Source organism: Nerophis lumbriciformis, linkage group LG20 (assembly GCF_033978685.3).
Source record: "Nerophis lumbriciformis linkage group LG20, RoL_Nlum_v2.1, whole genome shotgun sequence".
In the NCBI taxonomy this organism is placed as follows: Eukaryota; Metazoa; Chordata; class Actinopteri; order Syngnathiformes; family Syngnathidae; genus Nerophis; species Nerophis lumbriciformis.
Genome location: NC_084567.2, coordinates 6744845 through 6760110, shown reverse-complemented (window position 1 = coordinate 6760110; position 15266 = coordinate 6744845). Strand labels below are relative to the sequence as shown.

The 15266-nt window shown below is 42.2% G+C and overlaps 2 protein-coding genes across 5 annotated transcripts in view; one reads left to right on the top strand and one right to left on the bottom strand.

Annotated features, from left to right (window-relative positions):
* The window catches only part of LOC133619281 (uncharacterized), a 260390-nt gene that overhangs the window by 185723 nt on the left and 59401 nt on the right, over positions 1 to 15266 (top strand). The window lies entirely within an intron of this gene.
* LOC133619286 (uncharacterized) overlaps positions 1 to 15266 on the bottom strand; it is a 110672-nt gene that overhangs the window by 54885 nt on the left and 40521 nt on the right. The window contains exon 2 of one of the 4 annotated variants that reach the window (XM_072915413.1): positions 10987 to 11574. The exons of the other annotated variants lie outside the window; for them this stretch is intronic. Within the exon in view, the coding sequence (XP_072771514.1) occupies positions 10987 to 11574 (588 nt within the window). The remainder of the gene's footprint in view (positions 1 to 10986; positions 11575 to 15266) is intronic. 4 annotated transcript variants of the gene reach the window in all.

The window sequence follows — 15266 nt, the reverse complement described above, 5'->3', positions numbered from 1 at the left end:
TCGTATTTCAAGTTAACATTTACTAAACAATATTTTCAAATATATATTTTTTAATATTCTTTAATTACTTGAAAACGTCAGTACTTTTTACCAGTGCTTGGAAAAAGGCAAGCGGTGCCCCGATTTTATATTTAATAAAAGTACATTAATTTGAGGTACTGTAAAATAATGTGTACCAACACATTAAACCAAATGGTTATTTCAGGGACAAAATGTTTGTATCCACAAACTCAAAAATGATTTAAAAAACGAGTATTAGCAGAGTTTATAGTACAAAAATATTTACATGCAAAAATTCATTTTCTGATTAAATTAGTGGGTGTGTTTAAAGGGGAACATTATCACCAGACCTATGTAAGCGTCAATATATACCTTGATGTTGCAGAAAAAAGACCATATATTTTTTTAACCGATTTCCGAACTCTAAATGGGTGAATTTTGGCGAATTAAACGCCTTTCTATTATTCGACGTTGTGACGTCACACCGGGAAGCAATCCGCCATTTTCTCAAACACACTACAAACACCGAGTCAAATCAGCTTTGTTATTTTCCGTTTTTTCGACTGTTTTCCGTACTTTGGAGACATCATGCCTCGTCGGTGTGTTGTCGGAGGGTCTAACAACATTCAAGTTGCACCAGTGGCCCAAAGATGCGAAAGTGGCAAGAAATTGGACGTTTGTTCCGCACACTTTACCGACGAAAGCTATGCTACGACAAAGAGATGGCAAGAATGTGTGGATATCCTGCGACACTCAAAGCAGATGCATTTCCAACGATAAAGTCAAAGAAATCTGCCGCCAGACCCCCAGGAAAAGAGAGCGGATGAGGGTATGTCTACAGAATATATTAATTGATGAAAATTGGGCTGTCTGCACTCTCAAAGTGCATGTTGTTGCCAAATGTATTTCATATGCTGTAAACCTAGTTCATAGTTGTTAGTTTCCTTTAATGCCAAACAAACACATACCAATCGTTGGTTAGAAGGCGATCGCCGAATTCGTCCTCGCTTTCTCCCGTGTCGCTGGCTGTTGTGTCGTTTTTGTTTGCATACGGTTCAAACCGATATGGCTCAATAGCTTCAGTTTCTTCTTCAATTTCGTTTTCGCTACCTGCCTCCACACTACAACCATCCGTTTCAATAGATGCGTAATCTGTTGAATCGCTTAAGCCGCTGAAATCCGAGTCTGAATCCGAGCTAATGTCGCTATACCTTGCTGTTCTTTCCGCCATGTTTGTTTGTATTGGCATCACTGTGTGACGTCACAGGAAAATGGACGGGTGTGTATATAACGATGGTTAAAATCAGGCACTTTGAAGCTTTTTTAGGGATATTGCGTGATGGGTAAAATTTTGAAAAAAACTTCGAAAATAAAATAAAAATATAATAAATAATACATAAATAATAAAATACGCCACTGGAACTGATTTTTAATGGTTTTAACCCTTCTGAAATTGTGATAATGTTCCCCTTTAATCTCCCAGTTAGGACGAATACAGTAGTTCACTCACACAAACACACACACAGGATCACGGTCGATAAAGGCGGATTCACGCAGGATTATACCAAGTATCGTTGCTTGCCTACTGTTTACTACTGCTACTAACTTCTAACAGACATTTCAGACATTTTGGATCGAGGTAAACATGCTAACAGCTTCTTTGTTTACATTGTTCAACAACGTCGGCTAGTTTCTATTTTTAAGGCTTAGAATTCAAATAGCCATCAAATTACGGAAATCAACTCACTCACCTTCATCTTTCGTCTTTATCTCCGTTGGTGATTTGCTGGAAGTTGATTCTCTTTCATGTTCTCTTTTAGCGGACGTCGCCATCTTAGCATAGCAGTAGTCGTCCATCTTCTATCACGTCTTCAATCTTCACTTCACATAACACGCCATCGCTCCACACTCAAAGTCCGTTTGGTGGGCTTAAGAAAAGGCGAATAGTTGAGGTATTTGATGCTATTTTTGAATCTATAAGATCGTAAATGTGAAACTTCTCCGGAAAGCCACGCCGCTTAGTCCGCCATCTTGGACTTTCCGCTCGACCAGTTTGACGTGTTTGCGCATGCGCCAGAAGTTTGCAACTTCCGTTCGACGACTGTGTTTTAAAAAATAAAATACATTTTAAATAACTAGCGGCCCTTTTCATCTTTTCTTACATTTCTGGCTCATAATTGAAGTGCTCCTTATCGCGAAAACATTTTTGATATCAAAATACTTTGAAGATAGAAATTTAAAAAAAGTCCACAATGTTGTATTCTGTCTTTTAGTGCAGTGGTCCCCAACCTTTTTGTTACTGCGGACCGGTCAACGCTTTTTTTTTCTCTCATAAAAAAATACAATCATGTGTGCTTACGGACTGTATCCCTGCAGACTGTTGTGATCTATATTGATATATAATGTAGGAACATACTTGCCAACCTTGAGACCTCCGATTTCGGGAGGTGGGGGGGGCGTGGTCGGGGTTGGGCGGGGGCGTGGTGGGGCGGGGGCGTGGCTAAGAGGGGAGGAGTATTTACAGCTAGAATTCAACAAGTCAAGTATTTCATATATATATATATATATATATATATATATATATATATATATATATATATATATATATATATATATATATGTATATATATTTATTTATTGTGTATATATATATATATATATATATATATATATATATATATATATATATATATATATAAATAAAAGAAATACTTGAATTTCAGTGTTCATTTATTTACACATATACACACACATAACATTGATCTACTCATTGTTGAGTTAAGGGTTGAATTGTCCATCCTTGTTCTATTCTCTGTCACTATTTTTCTAACCATGCTGAACATCCTTTCGCAGGTACCCAGAAAGGTTTCAAGTACCACTAAAAAAACTGAATCTCTGAAGACAGTATAAAAATCTATGTTAAAGGTGTACAAATACTGTTTGTATAATAAGCATGTTATTGTTTACAAATGAGGGTTAAGAGTTCAGTACTACAAAAAGAAAAAAAAGAATGTGGCTTAAGTACAGTTTTTTAATTGAGCTGCTGCATTTTTTGGTTGGGTTGTTTATTTATTTTCAGTAACTTCTACATTTCTAAAAGGGGAGGAATGTAATAAAGTGATCTATGTTTGTCTGTTGCCATCTCCTGGTGAATGTTGGCGATAGCGTACTGGGGTTACTTTTTGGTTGGCCAACGATTTACGTGGTGTTGCGCACCTGACGTCAAGTGTGTGAGTCTGTTCTGAAGTCTACAGTAAAGAGACGTACTTCATCACCTCGCCTCGTTATTGCCTACAACTCAATATATTACAACAACATTGCTGTTTACAACAGACGAACTGCTTTACGGTAGAATAAAACATGACTGCTGTTGTTGTGTGTTGTTGCCGCGCTGGGAGGACGTTAATGAAACTGCCTAACAATAAACCCACATAAGAAACCAAGAACTCGCCCTCGATTATTCTACAGTTATAACATGTTTGGGTAGGCATGCTGTTTATATTGTGGGAAAGCGGACGTGAATGCAGGCTGTCGACACGTCACTCAGGTCCGCATGGAGCTGGAGGGGGCGTGGCTTCTAGCTCCGCCTGAATTTCGGGAGATTTTCGGGAGAAAATTTGTCCCGGGAGGTTTTCGGGAGAGGCGCTGAATTTCGGGAGTCTCCCGGAAAATCCGGGAGGGTTGACAAGTATGTGTAGGAACCAGAAATATTAATAACAGAAAGAAACAATCCTTTTGTGCGAATGAGTGTGAATGGGGGAGGGAGGTTTTTTTTGGTTGGTTCACTGTAACGCAAATATAACTAGATGTTTCAATCCCTTTGGTAAGTAGGAACAATCTTGACGGTAGCAGTCGGTGTGGAGTGGTGAAAGGGAGGGTAAGTATGTCATTGGGGTCTTCGGGTGGGCACCCTGCTTCATCGACGTTTCGTTGATTGAAGCCCACGACGTCTCCAGAGGGCTCAACGGTGTACCTAGCGTCCCAAGTACACCCCCCTCCATGCCATACCCTCCATATCCTGTCGGACTCTGCATGGCAGGGTCGTCTTTTTCCCTGACCGCATACCATTGTCTCTTATTTTACTGCCCAGTTGGGGTCCTTGCGCTTAATCCAGAGCCAGTTGCTGGCTCTTTCGGCAGCACTTGACATGGACTTGATAACCTGTTGGAGGGAGTGTCCCTTCACCCCCATTTTTCTCAACAGACAGGTATATGTGGCAATAAATCCCCTGCATCCCACCTCTACTGGGAAAATGCTGGTCTTTTAGCCGTTCTGGGATGCTTCAGCTGCCAGGTCAGAATATTTGTTTTTTTTCCTCTCGTAAGCCTCTTCAACCCCTTCTTCCCATGTCATACTTGCCAACCCGGGAGACACCCGAAATTCAGCACCTCTCCCGAACAAATATTCTCCCGAAAATCTCCCGATTTTCAGCCGGAGCTGGAAGCCACGCCCCCTCCAGCTCCTGGCGGACCTGAGTGAGGACAGCCTTTTTTCACGACGGGAGAACAACAGGGTGACAAGAACTAAATCATCCAGACTAGAGATAAATTGTATTATTATGTTTATCTTACCTAAAAATCCATCCATCCATCCATCTTCTTCCGCTTATCCGAGGTCGGGTCGCGGGGGCAGCAGCCTAAGCAGGGAAGCCCAGACTTCCCTCTCCCCAGCCACTTCGTCCAACTCCTCCCGGGGGATCCCGAGGCGTTCCCAGGCCAGCCGGGAGACATAGTCTTCCCAACATGTCCTGGGTCTTCCCCGTGGCCTCCAACCGGTCGGACGTGCCCTAAACACCTCCCTAGGGAGGCGTTCGGGTGGCATCCTGACCAGATGCCTGAACCACCTCATCTGGCTCCTCTCCATGTGGAGGAGCAGCGGCTTTACTTTGAGCTCCCCCCGGATGGCAGAGCTTCTCACCCTATCTCTAAGGGAGAGCCCCGCCACCCGGCGGAGGAAGCTCATTTCGGCCGCTTGTACCCGTGATCTTGTCCTTTCGGTCATAACCCAAAGCTCATGACCATAGGTGAGGATGGGAACGTAGATCGACCGGTAAATTGAGAGCTTTGCCTTCCGGCTCAGCTCCTTCTTCACCACAACGGTTCACCACAACGGATCGATACAGCGTCCGCATTACTGAAGACGCCGCACCGATCCGCCTGTCGATCTCACGATCCACTCTTCCCTCACTCGTGAACAAGACTCCGAGGTACTTGAACTCCTCCACTTGGGGCAAGATCTCCTCCCCAACTTGGAGATGGCACTCCACCCTTTCCCGGACGAGAACCATGGACTCGGACTTGAAGGTGCTGATTTTCATCCCAGTCGCTTCACACTCAGCTGCGAACCGATCCAGTGAGAGCTGAAGATCCTGGCCAGATGAAGCCATCAGGACCACATCATCTGCAAAAAATTACCTAAAAAAAAATATATTTATTAATTAAAAAAAAAATTAAAAAAAAATACATTTTTACTATATTTTGCTAAAAACATCAAAATTAATTGTATTTTTATTTGTATTTTTTCCTGACTTCTTATTACATCCAGCCATAGAATTATACATTAAAATAAACACATTTGAAATAATTGATTTTAAATTATCATAATAATTCATTTAAAATGACCATATTTAATTAAAATACGGTAATTGCTTGTTTATCAACAACTTTAGCATTATATTCATTACATTTTGAAACTCTCAGAAGCCAAGTTATGTTATATTCCTTAATATTTATTTATGCAAGTTTGAAGTATCAATTATCTAAACAGTTTTGTTTGCATATTTTCAGGATATATATATATATATATATATATGTATGTATGTATGTATGTATGTATGTATGTATGTATGTATATATATATGTATATATATATATATATATATATATATATATATATATATATATATATATATATATATATATATATATATACATATATATATATGCAGGAAGAGCTGGACGAAGTGGCTGGGGAGAGGGAAGTCTGGGCTTCCCTGCTTAGGCTGCTGCCCCCGCGACCCGACCTCGGATAAGCGGAAGAAGATGGATGGATGGATGGATGTATGAAATACTTGACTTGGTGAATTCTAGCTGTCAATACACTCCTCCCCTCTTAACCACGCCCCCAACCACGCCCCGCCCCCACCCCCCCACCTCCCGAAATTGGAGGTCTCAAGGTTGGCAAGTATGTCCCATGGTACTGTCAGCTCCACGACATAAGCCAGCTTTGCTGTTGGAGACCACAGGACCATGTCTGGCCGGAGTGTTGTAGCCATTATTTCTGGGGGAAACGCAAGCTTTTTATCAAGGTCTACTTCCAATTTCCAATCTCGAGCCAACTGCAGGATGCTTGCATTATTTGGTGTCGTTTCACACTCTGGATGTTGGCCAGCTGGTACAAAATGTGTGAAGTGGACCTTTCCTGCTGGCGTTTGTGGGAGATTGTTTGTGGTGGTTCGCCTCTGTTCCAGTGTTAATGCAAGCTCTCTGAGTACTTGGTTATACCGCCAAGTATAGCGTCCTTGGGTGAGACTTATAGTACACCCTGATAGGATATGCCTTAGAAATGCAGGTACTTGACACAGGGAACAGGCGGGATCTTCTCCGTACCAGATTTTCAGATTTAGGGGGGACGGTAGTAGGTCTGATGATAAAACTCAGCCATGCTCCCTCCATCTGCCAGATGTCATACCAGTTGAGCTTTTTCTTCTCCAGGCTTCTTTTGGTTGGTTCACTAATTGTAAGTGTATCTTGTGTTTTTTATGTTGATTTAATAAAAAAATAAAAATAAAATAAAATATATTTTTATTTTTTATTTCTTGTGCGGCCCAGTACCAATCGATCCACGGCCCGGTGGTTGGGGACCACTGTTTTAGTGGGTTCAAGCAAACGGCAAGTTTTTTGACAATGTAAGTCTTGTGAAAGTGTGAAACTCACACTACCCCAGTATACATTTTCAACATTATAGCATTTCACCCTTTTGACGTTTTTTTCCTCTTGACTTTTCATTTATTTGATAAAACCACCTTAACATTTGACAACCAAACAATTACACAAAGCGACTCAGTAAAGAATCTGGGTATTATCTTCGACCCAACTCTCTCCTTTGAGTCACACATTAAGAGTGTTACTAAAACGGCCTTCTTTCATCTCCGTAATATCGCTAAAATTCGTTCCATTTTGTCCACTAGCGACGCTGAGATCATTATTAATGCGTTCGTTACGTCTCGTCTCGATTACTGTAACGTATTATTTTCGGGTCTCCCTATGTCTAGCATTAAAAGATTACAGTTGGTACAAAATGCGGCTGCTAGACTTTTGACAAGAACAAGAAAGTTTGATCATATTACGCCTATACTGTATATACCTTTATATATATACCTATACTGGCTCACCTGCACTGGCTTCCTGTGCACTTAAGATGCGACTTTAAGGTTTTACTACTTACGTATAAAATACTACACGGTCTAGCTCCAGCCTATCTTGCCGATTGTATTGTACCATATGTCCCGGCAAGAAATCTGCGTTCAAAGAACTCCGGCTTATTAGTGATTCCCAGAGCCCAAAAAAAGTCTGCGGGCTGTAGAGCGTTTTCTATTCGGGCTCCAGTACTATGGAATGCCCTCCCGGTAACAGTTAGAGATGCTACCTCAGTAGAAACATTTAAGTCCCATCTCAAAACTCATTTGTATACTCTAGCCTTTGAATAGCCCCCCTTTTTTTAGACCAGTTGATCTGCCGTTTCTTTTCTTTTCTCCTCTGCTCCCCCCCTATCCCTTGTGGAAGGGGAGACACACAGATCCGGTGGCCATGGATGGGGTGCTGGCTGTCCGGGGTCGGGACCCGGGGTGGACCGCTCGCCTGTATATCGGTTGGGAACATCTCTGCGCTGCTGAACCGTCTCCGCTCGGGATGGTTTCCTGCTGACCCCACTGTGGACTGGACTCTTATGGTTATGCTGGATCCACTATGGACTGGACTCTCACAATATTATGTTAGACCCACTCGACATCCATTGCATTCGGTCTCCCTAGAGGGGGGGGGGGGGTTACCCACATATGCGGTCCTCTCCAAGGTTTCTCATAGTCATTCACATCGACGTCCCACTGGGGTGAGTTTTTCCTTGCCCTTATGTGGGCTATACCGAGGATGTCGTTGTGGCTTGTGCAGCCCTTTGAGACACTTGTGATTTAGGGCTATATAAATAAACATTGATTGATTGATTGATTGATTTTATCAGTAATATCCTCATTGAAGGATGACTTGTACTCGACCTCGGACCAACTGCACTCAGTGAAGAAACAAACACGCTCACATAAATATTGCTCTTATTGCAAGCATAGACAGCAGAACACTTCTATTTTCACTTTTGTACACTGACTTTAGTTATCTGCTGCACTGACAAGATGCCTGCTCGGTGCGTGTTGGCGACTGGAGCCAAACTGCTGTGTCAAAACTGGCGTGTGACGTCACCATTGACCTTTTTCTTTTACACGAACATGAAAACAAAATAATGGGCTCTGTTGGCCACTTACTTAATAAACATACAGGACAAAGTGCGTCCTGATTCTTTGATTCTATTTGAAACTTGATGTGTGCCTATGATAAGAAAGTTTGTCGCTGCATTACTGACTAATAACCTCAGTTTTATCTGAAGTTCCATCGAGGTTTGTTTTGAAGCGAAAGTGGGCGCAGAGCACATCCCTCTACCACTGCTGTGTGACGTCATCGCTGCCTGTGCAATGCGCACTGCCTTCCTGCGCCGGTCAAAACCAACACTGTGATTAATCATCATTCATTTATGGTAACGCGATATATTCTTTTTAATAATCACATGCGTTAACATTGACAGCCTTAGTTGAAACCCTTTCAATCCGAGACTCCATTAACGTCTTCCACATCAAACACTTGTCGTCTCATGCTGCTTCCTTAATTCCCTCACATATTAATTGTCCCTCCAACAACGTGACCAAATTATATTCCCCACTCAATTGACATGGGTTTGTAACAAAAATAAAGTAAAATAAACTTGCATGAATTAACCCAAGAAAATACCTTTTTAATCACATTATGTGTACAATATGAACTTACCTTTATGCATTGTATTTATTTATTCTCACCAACTATGACATTATATATCAAATATACATGTTGCTTCTGTCAGCAGCTACACTGACATTGATGTGTCTCTGAGAACTGAACACATTTTTATAACTTATAACAAAATGTGTTTATACAGTAACCTGCTCACATGAGTCAGATTACAGCAGGGGTGTCACACTCATTTTAGCTCAGGGGCCACATAGAGGAAATTCTATTTCCACTTGGCGGGACAGGTAAAATCATGGCATGATAACTTAAAACTACAAGTACGACAATTTCAGATTGTTTACTTATTTTACTTCGGCCCAAAATAGAACAAACACATTCTGAAAATGTACATACCACAAATAATCCTCTTGACAAAACACTTCAAGTTAGTTAAACATTCTGAGGGAAAAAAATTGGTGCATTTTCAAAAACACCTTGAAGTACACGATGAACTTAGACTTAGGGACACTTATGTGTGTTGCGTAAGTATCTACAGCCTGTATAAGTGTGAATATGACAGCTATGAAGCTGCCGTGAAGCAGTGCACATTTGTGAGAGAGAAAAAATGTATTCGAATTCAAATAAATCGCCATTCTCACGTTGTACGATTCAGTATTGATTCTCATTTTTCAAAAATCGATTTTCTTTTTTAAACATTTTTTTTTTATCAATCAATCCAACAAAATAATACACAACAATACCATAACAATGCAATCCAATTCCAAAACCAAACCCGACCCAGCAACACTCAGAACTGCAATAAACAGAGCAATTGAGAGGAGACACAAACACGACACAGAACAATCCAAAAGTAGTGAAACAAAAATGAATATTATCAACAACAGTATCAATATTAGTTACAATTTCAACATAGCAGTGATTAAAAATCCCTCATTGACATTATCATTAGACATTTATAAAAAATAAAAGAACAATAGTGTCACAGTGGCTTACACTTGCATCGCATCTCATAAGCTTGACAACACACTGTGTCCAATATTTTCACAAAGATAAAATAAGTCATATTTTTGGTTCATTTAATAGTTCAAACAAATTTAAATTATTGCAATCAGTTGATAAAACATTGTCCTTTACAATTATAAAAGCTTTTTACAAAAATCTACTACTCTGCTTGCATGTCAGCAGACTGGGGTAGATCCTGCTGAAATCCTATGTATTGAATGAATAGAGAATCCTTTTGAATCGAAAAAATATAGTTTTTGAATCGAAAATCGCGTTGAATCGAAAAAAATCAATTTATAATCGAATCGTGACCCGAAGAATCGATATTGAATCGAATCGTGGGACACCCAAAGATTCGTAGCCCTAGTTTTGATACATCTCAACTTTGCAGTGAAAAGGGGTGTAGTGCAGGTTTTTGAGCGTGCACAAACTTGACACATGAGACCCCAGGTCCCTGGACTGAAGAAGGAGTAACCAAGCACTTGAAGCATCATCTATCTTACTGTTCAGGAAGGTTTAGATACAGAGAAGACATGGGGTCATGAGTAGATAAGATTATGCTCCAAATAATCCAAGTTTGTATGAATATTTGTGAAAGAAGCAGTGAGGAGGTCCTGGGTAGGGTGGATGTCGCCACATATGAGCAACATACCACAAACTAAACAGCTAATCGGTTATTTTCCCTTGTGTGTTCTTGTGTGTTTTACTGCGTCTGCATTATGTGGGAACCTTTTACAGCACACTGAACAACTAAATGGTTTTTCTACAGCGTGCGTTCTCATGTGTTGAATCAAATTGCTCTTAACAGAAAAGCTTTTACCACAAACTGAACAAATACATGTTTTTTCACCCGTGTGTGTTCTCATGTGTTCCGTCAGAGTGAACTTAACAGAAAAGCTTTTGCCACAAACTGAGCAATTAAATGATTTTTCACCTGTGTGTGTTCTCATGTGTTGAGGCACGTGGCTATTTTGAGAAAAGCTTTTGCCACAAACTGAACAATTAAATGGTTTTTCACCTGTGTGTGTTCTCATGTGTTGAGTCAAATGGCTATTTTGAGAAAAGCTTTCGCCACAAACTGAACAATTAAATGGTTTTTCACCTGTGTGTGTTCTCATGTGTCGAGTCAAAAAGCTAATTCGAGAAAAGCTTTTGCCACAAATCGAACAATTTAATTGTTTTTCAACCGTGTGTGTTCTCATGTGTCGAGTGAAACGGCTATTTTGAGAAAAGCTTTTGGCACAAAATGAACACTTAAGTACTTTTCTACCTGTGTGTGTTCTCATGTGTTGAGTCACATGGCTATTTTGAGAAAAGCTTTTGCCACAAACTGAACAGTTAAATGGTTTATCACCTGTGTGTGTTCTCATGTGTTGAGTCAAATGGCTATTTTGAGAAAAGCTTTCGCCACAATCTGAACAATTAAATGGTTTTTCACCTGTGTGTGTTCTCATGTGTCGATTCAAAAAGCTAATTCGAGAAAAGCTTTTGCCACAAATCGAACAATTGAATTGTTTTTCACCTGTGTGTGTTCTCATGTGTCGAATCAAACGGCTCTTTTTAGTAAAACTTTCAGCACAAACTGAGCAGCTCAAACATGTTTTACCTCTCTTCTTTGAAGAGCATTCAGAGTATTTGTTGTCAGTGTGAGTCCTCATATCACCTTCACAGTCTTTATCGCTGCTCAAAGGTTCTTCAACCTCGTCTTCAGTCTCACTATCTGATAGTGGAGCTAAGAGGTTGTCTAGTTGTGGTTTCTCTTCATCATCTTCGGTCTTCACAGAGAGAATACTCAGTGGAAACTTGGTGTAATCAGCTTCCTCTCGTCCTAGAAGACACTCTCCCTCCTGAGTGATGCAGAGTTCCTCCTCTTCCTTTTTAATGCAGGGTGGTTGTGGAGTCTCCTGCTTCAAAGTGGAGCTCCCCCCTAACTGAGGGGAAACTTCTTCTGGATTACCGATCAGCTGCTGGACGTCTGCAAGACACAAACAACAAAAACACACTTTCTTCTAAGTACTGTTTGTGTATGTAGTAGGGTTGTACAGTATACTGCTACTAATAAAGTATCGCGGTACTAATAGATTGAAATCGGTACTGTACCACCTTTGAAAAGAACCGGTACTGTTCTTTCATTTGAATGCCGCTGTGCGGCGGTGACTACAGAGTCGAGGCGCATGATGTTGAGTGTGTCAAAACGCACACACAAAGTGCATACAAGCAATAACATGGTGGAGAGGAAGAAAGGCAACAAAGGACAATTCTACTGGTTAATAAAGAGGGTGCATGAAGTGCAATATGGAGGTATTTGGGCTTCTAAACTAACAATAAAGGTGACACTTTAAACAGGGAGCCGCCGCTCTGCAAGGGTTGCTTTACACCTTTCCTGTTTGTGGGCTCCCAGACCGTGGTCGAGGAGCGCAGGGGAGACGTTCCCTCCAGGGCCCATGTTTTGTCGGGGGTAACACTGGGTCCATAAAGCTCCGCTCCATTGTCCCTGTACCCAAGAAAGCACGGATCACAGGACTTAATGACTACAGGCCGGTGGCGCTGACGTCTGTGGTCAAGAAGTCATTTGAGTGTTTGGACATCACCGCCCCCCTCCTGGACCCACTGCAGTTCGCCTACAGGTCTGTGGATGATGGAGTGAACCTGGCCCTCCACTTCATCCTGGAGCATCTGGAATCCCCAGGAACCTACGCTAGGATCCTGTTTGTGGACTTCAGCTCTGCCTTCAACACCATCCTCCCTGGACTGCTACGAGACAAGCTCTACCAGCTCAGCGTGCCCGACTCCCTCTGCAGTTGGATTAATGACTTCCTGACAGACCGAAGACAGCACGTGCGGCTGGGGAAGATTGTCTCGGACAGTGGTACTCCTCAGGGCTGTGTACTCTCCTCCTGGCTCTTCTCCCTGTACACAAACTGCTGCACCTCCAGTCACCAGTCCGCAAAGCTGCTCAAGTTTACGGACGACACTACCCTCATCGGGCTCATCTCGGATGGCGACGAGTCCGCCTACAGGAGAGAGGTGGACCGGCTGGCGTCCTGGTGCAGCCTCAACAACCTGGAGCTGAATGCCCAGATAACAGTGGAGATGATCATGGACTTCAGAAAAGTCACAGCCCCACCATCCCCCCTCACCCTGATTGACTCTCCCACCCCCGTCTCCATTGTGGACTCCTTCCGTTTCTTGGGCACCACCATCACCCAGGACCTCAAGTGGGAGCCGACCATCAGCTCCCTCTTCAAGAAGGCCCAGCAGAGGATGTACTTCCTGCGGCAGCTGAAGAAATTTAAGGTGCCGATCGAGATGCTGGTGCAGTTTTACTCAGCCATTATCAAGTCCATCCTGAACTCCTCCATCACCGTGTGGTTCCCCGGCGCCACAGTCCAGGATAAGCATCGACTGCAGCGCATGGTACGTGCTGCTGAGAAGGTGATTGGCTGCAAACTCCCATCCCTCCAGGACCTGTTCTCCTCCAGGACCAGCAGGCGTGTGGGTCGGATCACAGCTGAATCTTCTCACCCTGGACACAAACTATTCTCCCCTCTCCCCTCAGGCAGGAGACTACGGTCCATCCAGACCCACACCTCCCGCCACATGAACAGTTTTTTCCCCTCAGCCATCAGGCACATGAACAATAACAAGATCTGATAGCTCAGTTACAGCTCTTTTTATTACCTATTCTGTGTTATATGTGTTTTATGTTGCACCATTGCACCAAGAAAAATTCCTAGTTTGTGAACCCGTTCTCAAACAACGGCAATAAAAACTCTTCTGATTCTGATTCTTTGGTCGGAAGGACGAGGCCGTCGATTAGTTACAAGTTGCTCACTTTATTTATGATTTCCACAGGGCACAACCGGACATCCACCATGCTATTAACACTCCTCAAGACTAGGACAAAAAGTAAATGCATTTGGACTGGCAAAGCAGACTATCAGTTATTGTCCGCGATGTATGTCGAGCGATTACTCAACGTCTAGTTTTGTAATCCATAACTATTGTGAAGCCATGAAGTGGTTGTGGCCGTCAAGTACGACCGCCAAGTTGAGCCTACAAGCACAGTGTCCTGACCAGATATCTAGATCCCTAGATTGATTGTTGTAAAATGTTCTTTATCACATTGTTAACTTTCACAGTCCATTAAAGATATGATTCATGTATGAAGGCTCAGGTGTGATTCACTACAATAGTCTAACAGCTGCTGATGTTGAGGCAAGCAAGGTTTACTGTTCAAAGAAATGTGGCAATAGTCTACATTGAAACACAGGGTAAGGATTAGGGATGTCCCGATCCGATATTTGGATCGGATCGGCCGCCGATATTTGCAGAAAAATGCGTATCGGCAAGGCATGGGAAAATGCCGATCCAGATCCAGTTAAAAAAAAAAACTCCGGTCCGTGTTTTCCAACGCACTGATTTAAATAATACATTCCACTTTTCTGCTGCTCCCTAATTTCCGTTCCGCATTTTCCAGCACACCTTCAACACATCCACAAGTCTGTGGATTCTCACGCAGTTGCTTTTAGCTGCTGGCATTACACGACAGGCTCTTCTCACTCTTTCCTGTGTCTCCCTCTCACAGACAGCAAGTGCACCTTCTTACACACGCCACATACTGTCACGTCATACGTCACATACTGTCACGTCATACACGTATACGCCCTCTTCGAGCAGAGAGGTAGCAGCATGGCTAACGCTAGCTGTGATGCTAGCGCAGCCGTGCAAACAACGCTCCCTCTAAGGTGCGCGCCTGTGCAATTGCGCACTGTTTAAGCGTCCTCTGCGCATAGCAATTATATGCCACGCACAAAATCAAATAAAAAAATAAGCGCATAACAATTTTCGACACACCGACACGACAGAGAAAACAGTTTTCGTCATCATTGTTCAAATATTGTGACGTCTGTCGAGACGCTTATCTCCATTCGGTGCCACACGCCCACACCGTCAAAATGCCGAGGCAAACATTTCCAGATCAACACCGTATGAAAAAAATAGTGATTTTTTTAGTTGTGATTTCCCTCTCTGCATGAAAGTTTAAAAGTAGCATATATTAATGCAGTATGAAGAAGAATGTTTTAATGTAGACACATAGAATCATCATACTGCTGTGATTATATACATCAAGTGTTCATTCAAGGCTAAGGCAAAATATCGAGATATATATTGTGTATCGCAATATGGCCTTAAAATATCGCAATATTAAAA